Source organism: Populus euphratica, unplaced genomic scaffold, assembly GCF_000495115.2.
Source record: "Populus euphratica unplaced genomic scaffold, PopEup_1.0 scaffold327.1, whole genome shotgun sequence".
Taxonomy (NCBI): Eukaryota; Viridiplantae; Streptophyta; class Magnoliopsida; order Malpighiales; family Salicaceae; genus Populus; species Populus euphratica.
The window spans coordinates 220,693-236,636 of record NW_011500214.1 but is presented as its reverse complement, the minus strand read 5'-3'; the positions used below and the strand labels follow the sequence as shown (position 1 = coordinate 236,636).

The window sequence follows — 15,944 nt, the reverse complement described above, 5'->3', positions numbered from 1 at the left end:
TGTTATTTCTATTTCATGTTACATTTTATTCAAACAAAATCAGGTCTATCATATCCAAAGATAAATGCTTCTGCTCTACTGAAAAAACATAATTACCTGAATTTACTTCATAATTGTTTCTTTTTTGGTTTTGGAAAAATGAATTATTAAAATTTAAACCATGTCTAATTAGTAAGAAATAATTTTTCTATGAAATTAAACTAGAGAATACCTGACACGAATTAACAATAATAATTGCTTTGAATTATTTGTTGGGGTTTGACCACACTCCCAGACACAAATGTATCCTTGAGATTATTTTTGAAATAAATTTCGTATCGGTTGACTAACGCAAGGCAATCCAAGATATCTCTTACCATAAATCGGAAAAATCTCTTACCATAAATCGGAAAAATAGCACAGAATATGGCGGCGAAAAAATGAATGCACGCATCTTTGAAAAAGGAAGGTGCATGCATGGTAGGAAGATGTTTAATTACGTTGATTCTTTAGAACGAAATCGGATATCTGTAGCCATCATAATTAATGAAAAATCTATCAAAACGCCTATATAGAGCGATCTAGTCTCCCTGGTCTCTTGTTTATTTTTCAAAGAATGGAACTTGATCAGTAAAATATATCGTGAATCGGAGGAGAGAAAATGCTGCAGCAGAAGAATCTCTGGGTGCTCTTAGCATTGATTAATACTCTAGGACTTGTTGGATTTAATCATCTGTGCCATGCAGAGGGAGAGGCACACCGTATTCTTTTGGACACAGATGTCGATACTGATGATGTCTTCGCTCTTTTCTACCTCTTGAAGCTCAACAGATCACGATTTGGATTGGAGGTCAGTCTGTCAATTGATCATGTATGTGTTTAGCAAATTACATCAATCGAGTCTGCTTTGATCATCAGTCTGCTCTATGCTCGCTCCAGGCAGTCACTGTGAACACGAACTCATGGACAGATGCAGGGCATGGTGTGAGCCAAATCTATGACATTCTTTACATGATGGGCCGTGACGACGTGTCTGTTGGGATGGGAGGTGAGGGTGGAATAGCAGAAGATGGCCGCATATTCCCGGATGTTGGTGGTTTTCTTCCTATAGTTGAACAGGTCGGTCCATTCAACTGTGCCACCCTCATGATCTCCTGCTAGATTTCCCTGCAATTTTTACTAATCTTTCGTTGCCTGTGAATTTATGGACTCAATGATACCTGAGATTGTATGATATTAACCAGGGGAAGACAACAGCAGGAGGTTGTAGATACAGACAAGCTATCCCTGCTGGTCCTAGAGGACGGCTGGATCTTGATTCTAACTACGGCTTACGGAGAGCATTGCTGCCACAGGTACGTAATTAGTTAGAGCCCATTTGGAACGGTGCAGCCTAAAAACATATATTTTTTTTGTTTTTGTGAGATATAATTTGTACTTTTAAAATAATTGTATTTTTAAAAAAATCCATCGTATTTCTAAACCAAATACATACTTAGAATGTTTTTGTTTTTATCATTAAAATTAAAACTATGGTTAAGGTTGGTTACAATCTAATTATATACAAAACTCAATCACAAAAATTAATTTTTATTTTATTTTTTCTAGTATTTTTATAAGTCTTATACACAAATCTTAATCTCAGTCACAAAAATAAACACACATCTCAAACGAAACCTAAGCTACTTCCGGTTTTCAAGTGTATCTTGTAAGATCTACGACAAAAAATCTTGACCCAAGTTAATGAGAGGTTAGTTCTGTTTTAGAAATTTTGTAATACTACCGGAACAAGAGGAAAAATAATAGTTGCTATCTAAGTATTATCCTATTACATTACACAAACCTCATATGATCATTCTTACAATCACCAACACCCGTTTTACTTGAATTTGATTCTATTAATTTAAGAAAAATAAATAAATCTCGTCATTAAATTATTGTATATCTAGATATAAAATACTATTCATTACTATAAAAGAAATTACAATTTAATTATAAAACCTTTGTCGTAACGGTGAGAACAATAATATTATTTTATATAAAATTTCATGTCTTTTTTGTATAAATTGATTTATATACTGCATTATTTATTATTTTATTATCTAATTAAATTATACATGTTTTTTTTTAGTTTAAAAACAAAAACGTGCTTACTTACCTGGAAATTTTTTTTAACCAATAAGAAAAAAATTGTTCTAACCAACAAATCCAGTCCTTCGCTATCTTAGACATGGGATTTTGTTTTCCTATATACTTTACTGATGAAAATAATTGAATAAAATACATAGACAAATCACTTTTAGCTGCCTTTTGAAAATCAAAATCAATATTTAGTAAATGAATTTAATGATATTGATATTTATGATATTATTAAAATTAATTAGTTTAATTTCTTAATTCATATATGACTTGTTTATTTATGAATATAATTGAGATATTTCTTAAATAAATAAGTTATTTATTTATTTATTGAAATTCAATATAATAATTATTTCTACGACTTGAGAATAACAAATTAATTTTATTTCTGAGAAATAATTATAAAATAAAATAATGGGTTTTTAAAATGAACAAAAGAACTAGTTCTTTTTTTATGTATAAAATTTTGTTGCTAAATTAACCAGGGCGGCAGGAAATATTCTCCTCTTCAACAGCCAACCGCCCAACAAGTGCTGACAGAAAAGATATCTGCAGGTCCTATCACTGTTTTAATTACAGGAGCTCATACAAATATTGGCGTTTTTCTTATGAACAATCCACATCTGAAGAACAATATTGAGCATATATACGTGATGGGTGGGGCCGTGAGGTCAGACGGCAATCTGTTTGCAGACCTCTATAGTAATCCTTATGCTGAATTTAATATATTTGCAGATCCTTTTGCTGCATACCAGGTATTTAATTAATTAATGAGCAAAAACAAATATATGTATTAGCTAGGTAATAAATAAGAATTGTTGCCTGTGATTATTAATGGAGAGTACGCAAATTTGCTTCTAGGTTTTACATTCTGGAATTCCTCTCACACTTGTGCCCCTCGATGCAACCAATACCATTCCCACAAATGAGAATTTCTTCAAGGCATTTGAGCAGAACCAGCACACCTACGAGGCACAATACTGCTTCCGGTCCTTGAAAATGACTCGTGACACTCGGCCCGACGACAACTTTTACACTGTAATCCTTCCGTATCTTCCTTGTCGTTTTGTTCTTCTTCTTCAAGATTCCTCAGCAGCAAGTGACAGTTTCCTTGTACACGATTGTCGATGGGATGTGTGTTTCAGTGAGTGACAAGATTTTTTGCAGAGCCATTACATGTGGGACACCTTCGCAGCTGGTGTAGCAGTTTCTGCCATGCGTAACTCGCAAAACCGAGATGAAGAAAATGAATTTGCTGAAATGGAGTACATGAACATAACAGTAGTGACTTCAAATGAACCTTTTGGGATAAGTGATAGCTCGAATCCATTCTTTTACCACCGTGAAGTCCCAAGGTTTAATCTAACGAAAGGCGGAGTGCACAGTGGTCATGTGCAGACAGGCCTTCGAGATCCTCTTTGCCTCAGGGAGAAAGGGAAAGGGCGGTGTGAGGTGATCTTTCTAGGACCCCTGCATGCCATCTTCTGTAGTTCACAGAGAAAGATGTCATTTCTTTAAGGATTTAACTTGTAATTTCCTTTCCGAAAATGTTAACTGGCCTTCTGATGCAACATAATGGTCGATATAGGATGGCTATACAAAGGAGGTAAGTGGTGCAGAGGCAGTGCGTGTTCTTGTTGCTACGAGAGCGAAGCCTAATCCTGACAGGAATAGCACACTTGACAAAGCATTCTACAAGAGCTTCTTGGATGTGAGTTCACCAAGGCATTAATCTTGTTCTTCTGAATCTAAAGTTCTTTTTGCTTATTCCTTAACTCTAGACCAACAAAATCTAATGCAATGGTAATACAGGTCCTGAATGACCCTCAACAATCTGGGAGGTTTAATTTTACCTCTCAATTTCCTCATTACAAGGAAATTCTTTACAGGCCGGACTTTGGAACCAAAGGACTGGGGAAGCCTGTTGTCTTTGATATGGATATGAGTGTTGGAGATTTCCTGGCTTTATTCTATCTCCTTAAAGTGCCCGTAGAAGAGATCAACGTCAAGGTAAGTGACTTCAATTTTCCAACAAGCATATACAATTAGCCCTGCTTGTCAAAACCAGCTCGGGATCTAACCCAATAAAGGACCAAGATCATTGAGTTGTTAATGTCAACCCGGTTCAATCTTTTCTTATCAAAAAGACATTGTTTTGTTTTTTAAAAAAAAATCCCTAGCCAATTTAAACAAGTCAATGTCAAAACGGATTCAAAATGAAACCGGCTAGGACCAGGCTCTAGGTTGCAGGTTTTTCGAGTCATTCCGTAGAGTTGGGTTGGGTTTGATAATACTTGCAACTACCAACACATTGGTTCCAGTTGTACAAAACACAACTATGGTGCCTTTTTCTGTTCTCTTTCCCTACTCTCGAAAACAGTGGGTTTGTTATATCCCCTTGATCGTTTCATCCAGGGAATCATTGTAAGTCCAACAGGATGGGCAAATGCTGCGACGATAGACATTGTTTATGATTTTTTGCATATGATGGGCCGTGATGATATTCCAGTTGGTCTAGGAGATGTATTTGCAATGAACCAGTCTGATCCTGTTTTCTCTGCGGTTGGAGACTGCAAGTACCTTAAGGCCATCCCTCACGGGAGTGGTGGACTTTTAGACTCAGACACTCTCTATGGGCTTGCTCGTGATTTACCGCGAAGCCCTAGAAGGTATAATTTCCATCCATAGATGTTTATGCCTTTTCTTTCCTCTTATTTGAGCCGTGATCTTGCTTTATTCGGGACTCAAATATCAAGGGCTTATTTTTCTTCTCAAGGTATACTGCAGAAAACTCTGTGAAATATGGAGCTCCTCGTGACACAGATCACCCTGAACTCAGACAGCCTCTGGCACTGGAAATCTGGGAGTCCATTGTAAGAACATTGGATCCAGGATCTAAGATTACCATATTGACCAATGGCCCCTTGACCAGTTTAGCCAAGATAATACAGAAAGAGAATAATATAAGCTCTGTGATTCGGGTCAGTGGACTTATCCACCATTTTCATGCGAAATAACTTGCGACTAATGTTGAGGCCACACAGTGGTGGTACACATTCTTATGTTGTTTCAAATGTCATTGCAGGAGGTCTATGTTGTAGGAGGACATATCAGCCATGGTAAAACAGATAAAGGAAATGTTCCGAACATCGATCTAAATGACTATACAGAACTGAATATGTTTCTTGACCCCTTGGCTGCAAAGACAGTCTTTGAGTCTTCACTTGACATCACGCTAATTCCACTCGGCGTCCAACGCAGAGTCAGCTCCTTTCCAGAGATCCTAGAAAGGCTACGCAAGATGAACACAACACCCGAGGCATTGTTTGCGCAGCGTTTGCTATCAAGGCTTTACCACTTGAAGGAAACTCATCGTAGATATCAACATACGGTAAGGGTTCTAATCTTAGCATGTATCAGTACGTTTGAACATCATAATCCTAGAAGAAAAGCATTGCTATCATTTTGGTTCCTGTTTTTTACTGTCTGATCAGAATCAGCATTTTACACAACGTGTAATTGAAATTCTTTCGTGGACTTTCTGCATTTTAGATAGCTTAAGATTTACAAGTGAATGTTGTTGAATACATGGAGTATCTTCGATCTTTCTCTGATGGAGAATCTTTAGCTGCTATTGCTAAATGATATCACACTGCAGGATACCTTCTTAGGGGAAATCCTTGGTGCTGTAGTGTTAGCTGGTAATTTTTCGAAACTGGACCCAACATTCCGAGTCAAACCCATCAAGGTCCTTGCTGAAGGTGTTGAATCAGAGGATGGACGAATAGTAATTGATGAAAAACAAGGAAGATTGGTTAAAATAGTGGAGAAAGTAGACTTGGGAGCATATTACGATCTTTTCACAGAGCAGCTGCGCAGCAAGGAACAATCTGCTGTCATAGGTAGCTTTGATGAGCAGAGAAGAAATTGGAGTGTGCCGCTAAATTTAACCAAAGGTAAGCTTAGTTTATTGGGCTAATTATTTCCAGACAACAGGAAATGGTTCCTTTTTTTTAATCTTTTTTAACTCAGATATTTTTTTAATTGTATGCATAAACTCTTCTGTGTACAGGATTTCACTAGACCAATAACTCAGGAAGAAATTATTAGTTCTGCTCTTCTGTACTTGGAATAGTGAAAATAAATACATAAAGTGCCTGTAAACTTACAGGGAAACAGTGAACATATACATTAAAAATTTGGGTTCTATCTTTTCTTGGAACAAAATATTTGTAAAAGGTTGTGTTAGGTTAGAATTTTAAAACAGAAGTAATAAAAACATAAACATGTTTGGTGATAGTGATCGGTCCTCTACTTGGAGACTGAACAGGCAATGGCAACGAAACCTGGGTAGGTTTTTTTTTTTTTTTTTTATCACAACTAACCTCCACGTTTGTGTCCGTTGCTTCGCGGCAGACAGAAGAGACAGCCTCAACAGATTACGGTTGACCTTAAAAATCAAAATCTTTCCAGTTGATTTCATAAAAGTATTGGCTGTCCAATGATTCAATATCATGGTAAACTTAAGACCCATCTGAGGGCTTTGTTAAACAGTTGCCATTTATAATTGGCAACTTCAGAACTTGAACAGATCTTTGAGGTAGGAAGATCAATATTGCTTCACTAACCGGCCATTGAAATTGTGTGCTAGTCCTGTAAGATCTTCAGTATCAAACTGAGCGTACAGATTGCAAAAATTACTGCGGTGACAATGAGAAACCAATTTTTAATTAATTAGGAAATGGGGCTCTCTTACTTCTACAAACAACACCAATATTGCACTTGATTGAAAGATAAATCCCCTGCCTGTTAAAAATACTGACTCTCAGTGTAAACCACCTTGTACGTTGTCGATTGAGACCAAAAACCAACGTCCCTAAAACCCAAAATCAAGTTGCCTAAATCCTGTCAAATCAATGATCTTGCAGTGATGACTGCATCGACATTAACCTCTGGAAATATTGCATGAACAAGAATCCATGTCAAGAAATCAGATCAGATGCAGCTCTTGAAATATAATAATCAGCAGTCCAAACCAATATTATCGAAAAATGTAAAAAAATAGTTAAAACATATAAAAAAGTGTAAAATCAAGTTAAATTGGCAAGTTTTTTATTTAAATTATATATTTTAAAATGTTTAAATATTTTGACTCATAAAATCATAGTTAAAACATATAAAAGGTGTAAAATCAAGTTAAATTGGTAAAAAAATTTATTTGAATTATATATTTTAAAATGTTTAAATATTTATATTGTTTATTTCACTTTTATTTTAATCATATTATATTATTATTTATCACTTTACTAGAATTGTTAAAATAGAATTAGTTAAAATATTTTATTTATGATTTTACTATTTGAATTTATAATCCAAGTTTATATTGCATCTTCTGTTGTGTCAAAAAAGTTTTTCTTGAGAATCTTGGTCAAAACCATTAGATTGTCTAGCATGAAGAACAAAGAAAAAGATTGTAAATAAAAGAGAAGCATGAAGAGCAATGGTTGTCTGGATTGAAGCACATAATGATATGTTGTAGTTCATGGGACTTATCTTCATGAATTAATACAAGAACAATCCCATTAGTTAAACAGAACCTTCCAGTGAGACTAGTAGAACGCGAAAAACCCAAAAAAGCTTCTCTACAGTAATCCTCCCACTTTTACCTGCAGCTTTCCTTGCATTGAACTGATAGCCTTAAGAACTCAATTCTTCCATAGGAATCGTCCCGCAAGCTGCCACGATCTGTTGCTCCAACTGTTATAGAAAACATTTCATTTGAAAAACAAAACATGAAAATAAAAGAACTTCAACAGCTAGATTTCTTTAAACAAATGAGCATGTTATTAAGCAAAGGTACATTGACTCTACCCACCCTGATTAGAGCTTCAAGCTTGCTCTTCACAAAGTAGTAATCCTGTTTCAATTGCTGCAGACATCTCTGGCACCTGCAATCCAAGTAACCAATCACTTGTAATTGTAATATTAAACATTGTTTCACTTAAAAATACTAATCCTGAGATTCAATTGCTAAATGAGAAAAAAAAACTAGGAAAATAATTTGAAAAGATGAAAGAAAACAATATGGAGAATGCGGCAGAGAAAAATAACTCACCCCTCAATGTTCTGTTCCTCACAGACGTTGCGAAAGGTGATGCAGTCATTTTTAACTCTCAGTGCACCTATGCTATACAACACAAAATCCAATCTTGTAATCAAACATCGAAAAACTGAGTTGAAGAGAAGAATTCATCTTTATTAAATCAAACAAAAATAAACTAAAAAGAAAAACAAACAATTTTAACTATTCCATGTCTAGTTTTTCTAGGCCATGTGTATTAGATCTGAACTGTTTTTGTAAGGTTCAATGCATTTCATATCCAATATGGAGAAAAACAAACCCTGAAGAATGTGCTTTTTTTTTTAGTTGTATAGGAAGCAAACATGTACCTGGAGCTGCTACCCTTAAACTGGTGAACATGAGCATCAACCTTTTTGAAGTCTATATTTTGCTGTTCTCTATAAAAGGAGAGGTAAAAAGAAAACCCATTTAGTTAAAATACAGTCAGCTAGCTAGAATCAACCATAACCAAAAGGAAAGCTCAAAACTTTTAATCAACATCAAGCAGTTTCAGATGCCTGAGAGAGGGAGTCTCCTTACAAGGCAGAGGTTAGATCAGTCAGAAGCCTCTCTGAATCTTCAAAGAAGAGAGATACCACTTCAGCAACAAAATCTGGGTTGCTCTCATCTTGCAGAAGCTGAAGCTGTTGAAACTGGGCATCCAGAAAACCCTTCATCCACCCAAAAAAAGAACATACAGAGATGAAAACCCAACACAAACACTGACAAAACTCAAAAGCAAAACAGAGACAGATTAAAGAAAGTTAACAACATTTTTATTTGTTTTTGCACTACCTCCCTAAACAAGGACTTGGTATATTCAACCCATGCTCTCTGCATCTGGGCAACCTCCATGCTTTGACCCTCTCTCTTAAAAAGTTGGAAGAACACAAAAACAAGGTGGGTTTTTAAGCTATGGTTAAACACAGATTTGTGGCTTAAATTTTCAGATCTTGTGGAGTTACTGCACAATCAAAGTGGGTAATAACTAGAGAGCATAAATGCTATGGAAAAATTAAATGTGGAGAGATTTTTACTTGCTTTTTTGGTTATTAAGAGATTGACTAGCCACCTTTCTTTATCCTTTCCTCTCTGGATTTGTGCTTATGTTCTGTTTTCAGTAGTATTATTTTTTTCGTTTCTTTTGGCTCGCACTCAGATTCCAGTCACAGTCACAGCCCCACCAATAACATTTGCTCTTCTACTATATCATCATTTAAATGAAGGAACCTCAACCTGACTCCATCTAATGTATTCTTCCTTCAAGAATAAAATTATTTTTTATGTGCACTACAAAGTAGAAAGTGTAAACTATTGGTTCTGGTTAAAATTATTGACTCTGACTTCAGACCTTTTATTTATTTATTTTTATTTTTATTTTTGTTTAATTTCACTCAACAGTTTATTTTCGTTACTCTACATGTTAATTAAGATTAGATTTATTTTTCATATCAGTTTATTTTTATATTTTTAAAATAATTTAATTTTAATTTTTTTATCTCAAATTAATTTTTTATCATATTTTTATATCCTTTTCATATACTAATATCAAAAATAATTTTTAAAAAATATAATATATTATTTTAATATATTTCCAATTAAAAAATCATTTTAACATATAATTATTACCCCACTCTTAAATATTCTTTTAAAAATAACACCACATGAGTTAAATAAATTTAAGTAAATAAATTAATTTTAATTATTATTATCAAGAGTTTATTATGAGATTTATATTTTTAAGCATAATTATCTTAATTTAACTATAATTTTATTTTTTAAAAAAAAAAACTTGAGTTACCCGGTTATTAGATTAACCCATATATAATAAAGTTAATAATTTTATTAAAATAATATTATTTTATTTAAAAAAATACGAGCACTGAATTAGTAAAGTTTGGATGGATATTGTTAGCTAACTAGATTATTAAAATTTCTTTTTAATCAATCAGGTTTAACTATATTAATAATTTTTCAATCAAATTAAAATTTTATTTAAATTAGACTCCACATGATAAATTTCCTAGGTGTTTATTAGATAACCTTAATATTTTTTCGAGAATTTTTCGAATAAATTCTCAAATCAAGCCTACCAACTAGGTTCTAGCTAAAATATGTAATTAATTTTTACCCATAAAGCAAAACTATATGTAGCAGTTGTCGTGATTAAATTATAAAAAAATAAAAAAAAGTTTAGCGTCATAAATTAATACGAATAATCAGTCCACCACACATAGCAGAGGTATCATCAAGTCATTGCAGGCTGTTATTGCTACCACATAACAACTTTCTTGAATCAATCAGGCCCCTGATTCCGCCATTGTTGCCGCTATCAAATTGTCATGTAAATATCATGAAATCATGAAAATTAATTAAAATCTCTCTTTGTCTCCACAAAACTCATTAAATTAATTAAAATCTTTCATGTGTCAAGGTAGACTATAGCGAAAAAAAAGTAAAAGTTAAGGTTTTTTTATATATAATTTGGTTTATCTCGTGAATTTCATATTATACAAAATAAAAAAAAAGAGAGAATTAACTAGTTTTTTTATAAATAAAGTAAAATAATGTGAATGTTATGCAACTATTTAATAGTTTTGTTAACTAAAAACGAATCCATGATATGACGGAGAATTTATGGAAATACTGAGGATCTAATATATAAAGTTAGTTTAAAGTATGGTTGTGATTTTTTTTAAAGTGTTTTTTATATTAAAATAATATTTTTTTAGTTTTAAAAAAATTATTTTTAAGATGAATACATTAAACAATACAAAATATATAAAAAAAATTAAATTTTTTAATAATATAATTTACATCCGTTCTCAAACATTTAAAAACATTATTGTATTATCTACGTTTAAATCAGCAAAGTGGAGAAAAATCATTGGCAAGTTGGCCAAACTTTGAAGTTTATTTAATCTTTGTCCGTGTTTTAATACATATTTATTTTTAATTATTGTTTTAAAATTAGAATAGTCCCGACAAATCATCGGGGGATTGAATAATTAGAGTAAAAATATTTATTGAATCCATTAAAAACTTGGATTGATATATAATTAAATTAACTTTGATCATATATTATTTTAAAAAAATTAAAATAATATTGTTTTGATTAGAAAAATCCTTCCAACTAATAACCTAGATTTGATCTAAGATTCAATTACAAGCTGGATTTTAAAACTAAATATATTTTCGGTAGATATTATGGACTGATTAAAAGAACTAAATTGTTGTGAAGTGTCAACGTATTCTCTTGCGATCTAGTTGTTCCAATTATTATTTGGTTTCTACCTTGCGGTGTTCTTTAAAGTATACTTATCTAAGAACATTAAATTAATAATTTTTTAAAAATATATTTATAGATATTTTGTCACGAGAATGGTAAGAAAATAATATTAATTTAGTGCCTTAAAAACACCATCGACCGTACCAAACACGCTCCCCACTTTAATTAATTATTTTCATAATCTGAAAGGGGACAGCTGGACAAAACAAAAAGATACGACTCCATTCCCAAAGGCCAAGCCCCAGCCCCCTTTATCTCCCTCCAAGCCGAAATGAAAAAACACATGTCACGTGGCCGGTTTGGCCTGCTTTGCATTGTGACCTGTGAGGTGTTGACATCAGACGTGGAGAGAGAATCCTTACCTTTTATTCTCTTTGGTTTTTTGTTTTTTTTAAGGGATGGTGGTGGTGTGTGCGTCATTAACAAGCTTATATTCTCTCCCCTTCTCGTTATTCGTATGCATCGTTGAGGATATTGTCTGATGCGAGATCGAGATTTAGGCATCCTTTTTACTCTCTTGATACGGCGGGAATCCGAACTGAACACGACTTCTTCTTTTTATATTTTGTCAGTATAGTTACCGGTTAAACTTCACCTAACTTTACTAATTTTATGCATGGGAGCCAGAGTGGCCAAATGATTAGTAGACTAACTTGTTGAACCCAGTTAGGTTTTATAAAAAAACATTATGGATTTAACGTGAAACCGATCAGAAAACCAGTTGATGTTTTTGTTCTAAAAAAAGACAAAGCGATATTGTTTTGACATTAAAAAAAAAAAAGCTAATCGGGGTTTGGCCTACAAAAGCATATCATCAGCCTCACACATCTTCCAAATCACCTCTCCTTCCCAGTACTCATTCAAATGTTAAGCTTTAAAGGGCGTTGGGGGGGTGGGGGGACCATTGTTGAAGCACATATTTTTAATGCATCCTCTGTATTTCAATCATTTTCTAAGAAGCTGGCTGTATCTACAATGAAAGGAAAATCACGTTTAAAACCGTCAAGACATGATTACAACTTGTAAAATACAAAATGGATCATTTTTCAACAATGTCTAGAAGATTGTAATTGAGAAGAAAAATCGACTACAGCCCACCAAAACGATCGACAACCCACAGCCACAAGTAACATACATGGAGCGTCGAGGGCATACAGTGATGTGCTTAACATACCTTACAACTCCTCCTACAATATCCAGGGAGACCTGGAGATCCAACCATGTACTCGATGTTTTTGGTGCATTCTCCAAGGGCGGCCCACCTCCCACAACTCTCATTCTGATCGGTGCAATTCCCACCAGGTTCCAAGTTCTTGTCAAATGAGTCTACATGAATCCACTTTGTGGCGGACCATTTCTCACCTTCAATCACAGGGCACCCTGCGTGGAGGCTGCTAATGTCTGGCACAGCAGTTGGATAGAGACTGAAGAAAAGAAGCGCATCCCCTCTACGTGGTTTCACTAAGTATTTCCAAGGTGTGGACAAGAAGACAAAGGAACACATTAAATGAGTGCAAATGCAACTCGAGGAATACAAGTTATAAAACCATTAGTAATCTGTGTGGTGGCTCACCTGCAATTCCTTTCCTTGCACATTCAGAAAGGTCTTCATGACTAACAGAAGCTTTTCGACGGGGAAGTTCCTGATAGCAAGTCATTTTTTGAAAAACTTGAGTTAATTCTTGTAGTGTATTCTCTCTGCCTCCCATTCTCAATGTTACTAATTTCAATTTTAGAGAAGTTATTGCCCAATTATGTCAGTGAATGCAACCAATATTGTAGTTAATCCAAGAGATATGTCAGGCCTATCAGCATGTGTCTCATGCAGACAGCCAAATCCAGTAGGTATTATAGACAAACAAATTCTTTAGCACTGTTAAACTGAAAGTTCTTGTAAACTGGAAGAGCACAAGCGTATCCACAATGAAAAAGGACAAGAAGCTTGAACTTACCTCAGCTGAGGGGAACACTGTTTCACCACCCTTTTCCACATCTGTAAGATACATGAGTACAGTTGCCACCCGGTGTCCACCACGGGCAATATTAACCTTGTCAGAAAAGTAATCGTAGTGGGGATCATATTTCTGCCCATGCTCATATCTCAACACTTGTATGTCTTCACCATTCTCTGACCATAAGAAATACAGATCACTGTTATGCCATTTGTTGAAAAGGGAGGGAAAGAGTAAAAATCTTAATTATTGCATATGTTACATATGATTAAAAGATGGTTAATCTTTCTTGTGTGGTAAATAATTTCTTACACAAGAGTACAGCAGAGAGAAGCAAACACTACAGTAACTTCAGGATCTCATAACCCGTATACCAAGGACGAACAAACCTTTAAATGATAGACCACAACAAAAATTCAAGTGAATTTCCCGATCTTTGTTTTTTTTCCTTGTTGCTTTACCAGTAAATTATGATTCATGTATTTGAAAGCAGAGCTTTCTTTGGAATTGAGAGTTCTTTTGGCAGATCATTAACTCATTCCAAATCCAACTTCCCTTTTTTTAACAAACTTCAAACCTTAACCCTTGTGAACCACCGAAACCCAACCATCTATCATCACTTGCATCCAAAACATGTTCCAGCATGACCGCCTAGCATCTCCGCAGGTCAATGACAATCAATATTAGGATTTTGAATGTACAAATATCTTAGAGATTGGATAGCACTGGCATCAAAAGTGAAAGGCATAGTCTTGAAAGCAAGTTTGTAACCAAGAAGCTTCCTGATAGGCTCTTCTTCGACACTCAAAAGCTGTTTCACAATGTATCACAATGAGCAGCAAGAATCTCCTTAAAGATAAGGCTTCTAATACAAAATGCACCCCTCAATCTTAATCAATATTAAGTGGCACAAACATTAAGGGAAAAAGAAAATGGAAACGCCCCTTTTTAGGCTTCTAGTGAAGTGAGCTTTAGCATGCCAATATGACCTCAAAGAGGCGTGGGGCTTGGCATTATGATTTTCTCTCTTTGGAAGCCTGCATCCAGGCATCTATTTTTAAGAGACAGAGGAGTGCATGCTTGGCAAAGTAGAAATCACATCAAGAAAGAATTCCATCACTTCCATTTGAAAACAAAATGTTGAGCTCAATCGACCACTAGAATTTTTGGGAGCAAAAATGCTTTATATGCATTTTTATAGAGGTAATGAAGGGTAAAACAGAATTGACCATATGCAAGAGCACACATTTTACGTTCAATAGTCTTGCCCACATGCGGGAAAATAGTGCTTTTGGTGCATGCTAGGTATGGTATTGGCAGCAAGTTAAGGCCCAGGCTTTGAAGGCAGGCACAGCTCTGGCAAGTGTGGGCCCTAATATGCCCTCATTGAGACCTAGCCTTGCACGGCCGTTCTCAAACACATAAAATTGCAGAGACCATCCCAAATTCCTAAACAAACAAGAATTACAGTGATGAATTCATAACTGAAACTGACACTGAAGAATGTGAATGTTAGAGTGAGAAATTAAAAAATATCAGTACGAGTTAACAAATGCGTCCAAAAAATGAAAGAAAAAGATTATGATACTGAGATTCATTATAGTGCACTGCAAACCTTTAGGAAGAAAAGTCCATGTTGCAATCTTGTCCTCTATACCAGCAACAATTGGATCCTAGAGAAAGGATAAATTAAAATAAAAGGCAAATTATAAGGCTTAATTTGACAATGATCTTACAAAAATAGGACTATAAAAAGAAAAACAAAAAACCTTTGCTTTAGTGATAAACATTCCAGAACTGGTTCGAACTTCGCTAAGTTTACTCTTTCCACTCTCATTATCAGCCACTGCTGATCTTTTCAACTCCGATTTGGCCTTAATTTCACAAAAAAAAATTGAAAGTGAATTAAGAGAAGAAGATGCTGTTTCTTGAATATATTAAATTAGGACTCACCAGAGAAATCAAGTGATCGCATTCTAAGTCTGTTAGAAATCCTTCGTACACAAATGCCCTGCAAAACCATCGTCATTATTTTTAATTTCATTTTAGATTCTGTTTCACTAAGGAGATGAATGTGTGAAATTTCTAAATCTGAGAGAGAGAGGGGGAGAGAGGTAGAGAGAGAGAGAGACCTTGGCTTCCAGGAGACTTGTTTGACTTTAGCAGGGTTGATGATGGAGCTGGAAGTAGCTGGATAAGAGATTGATTTATGGAGAATCGAAAAGATCGACAGTAGAAACAGGAACTGGCGAGGGTAGATCGTTGTAGCCATCAAATTTGAGAGATGAGAGGATAGAGAGATTTCCTGGGGAAATTTTTTATTTTTCTAGTTCCTTTACTATAGTCTCGGCTCGTATTTATGCGTTTTGCTTGGAATCAAAACGGCGACGTTCTTTCCTTTATAATTAGTGGTCACCGCTAACAAATCTAATAAGGGGACAAAAAAAAAAAAAAAACAAAAACA

General features: G+C 34.5%; 3 protein-coding genes across 6 annotated transcripts; 1 reads left to right on the top strand and 2 right to left on the bottom strand.

Annotated features, from left to right (window-relative positions):
• The first annotated feature begins 393 nt into the window (after positions 1 to 393).
• Positions 394 to 7,601, top strand: LOC105112187 (inosine-uridine preferring nucleoside hydrolase-like). Of its 4 annotated transcripts, XM_011007790.1 has the most exons (14): positions 394 to 829; positions 919 to 1,098; positions 1,224 to 1,334; positions 2,604 to 2,873; positions 2,980 to 3,156; positions 3,286 to 3,570; positions 3,707 to 3,829; positions 3,931 to 4,128; positions 4,534 to 4,787; positions 4,895 to 5,099; positions 5,204 to 5,509; positions 5,777 to 6,074; positions 6,191 to 7,146; positions 7,546 to 7,601. In XM_011007790.1, the coding sequence occupies exons 1-13, from the start codon at positions 641 to 643 to the stop codon at positions 6,199 to 6,201; spliced, it is 2,607 nt and encodes an 868-aa protein (XP_011006092.1). In that variant the 5' UTR covers positions 394 to 640; the 3' UTR covers positions 6,202 to 7,146; positions 7,546 to 7,601. The 4 variants fall into 4 exon arrangements, with proteins under 4 accessions (XP_011006092.1, XP_011006091.1, XP_011006094.1 ...); XM_011007789.1 differs by having other exon boundaries at positions 5,777 to 7,146; XM_011007791.1 differs by lacking the exons at positions 394 to 829; positions 919 to 1,098 and having other exon boundaries at positions 1,256 to 1,334; positions 2,674 to 2,873; positions 5,777 to 7,146.
• On the bottom strand, positions 7,592 to 9,463 carry LOC105112188 (histidine-containing phosphotransfer protein 1). The gene is made up of 6 exons (XM_011007794.1): positions 9,035 to 9,463; positions 8,780 to 8,910; positions 8,569 to 8,637; positions 8,234 to 8,305; positions 7,994 to 8,066; positions 7,592 to 7,875 (listed from the first exon to the last, which is right to left on the bottom strand). Exons 1-6 carry the CDS (start codon positions 9,092 to 9,094, stop codon positions 7,816 to 7,818), a joined length of 465 nt encoding a protein of 154 aa, XP_011006096.1. The 5' UTR covers positions 9,095 to 9,463; the 3' UTR covers positions 7,592 to 7,815.
• Positions 9,464 to 12,445: 2,982 nt separating this feature from the next.
• Positions 12,446 to 15,824, bottom strand: LOC105112186 (probable prolyl 4-hydroxylase 4). The gene is made up of 7 exons (XM_011007787.1): positions 15,613 to 15,824; positions 15,434 to 15,491; positions 15,250 to 15,354; positions 15,096 to 15,153; positions 13,481 to 13,656; positions 13,102 to 13,171; positions 12,446 to 12,989 (listed from the first exon to the last, which is right to left on the bottom strand). Exons 1-7 carry the CDS (start codon positions 15,750 to 15,752, stop codon positions 12,694 to 12,696), a joined length of 903 nt encoding a protein of 300 aa, XP_011006089.1. The 5' UTR covers positions 15,753 to 15,824; the 3' UTR covers positions 12,446 to 12,693.
• Between the last annotated feature and the right edge of the window lie 120 nt (positions 15,825 to 15,944).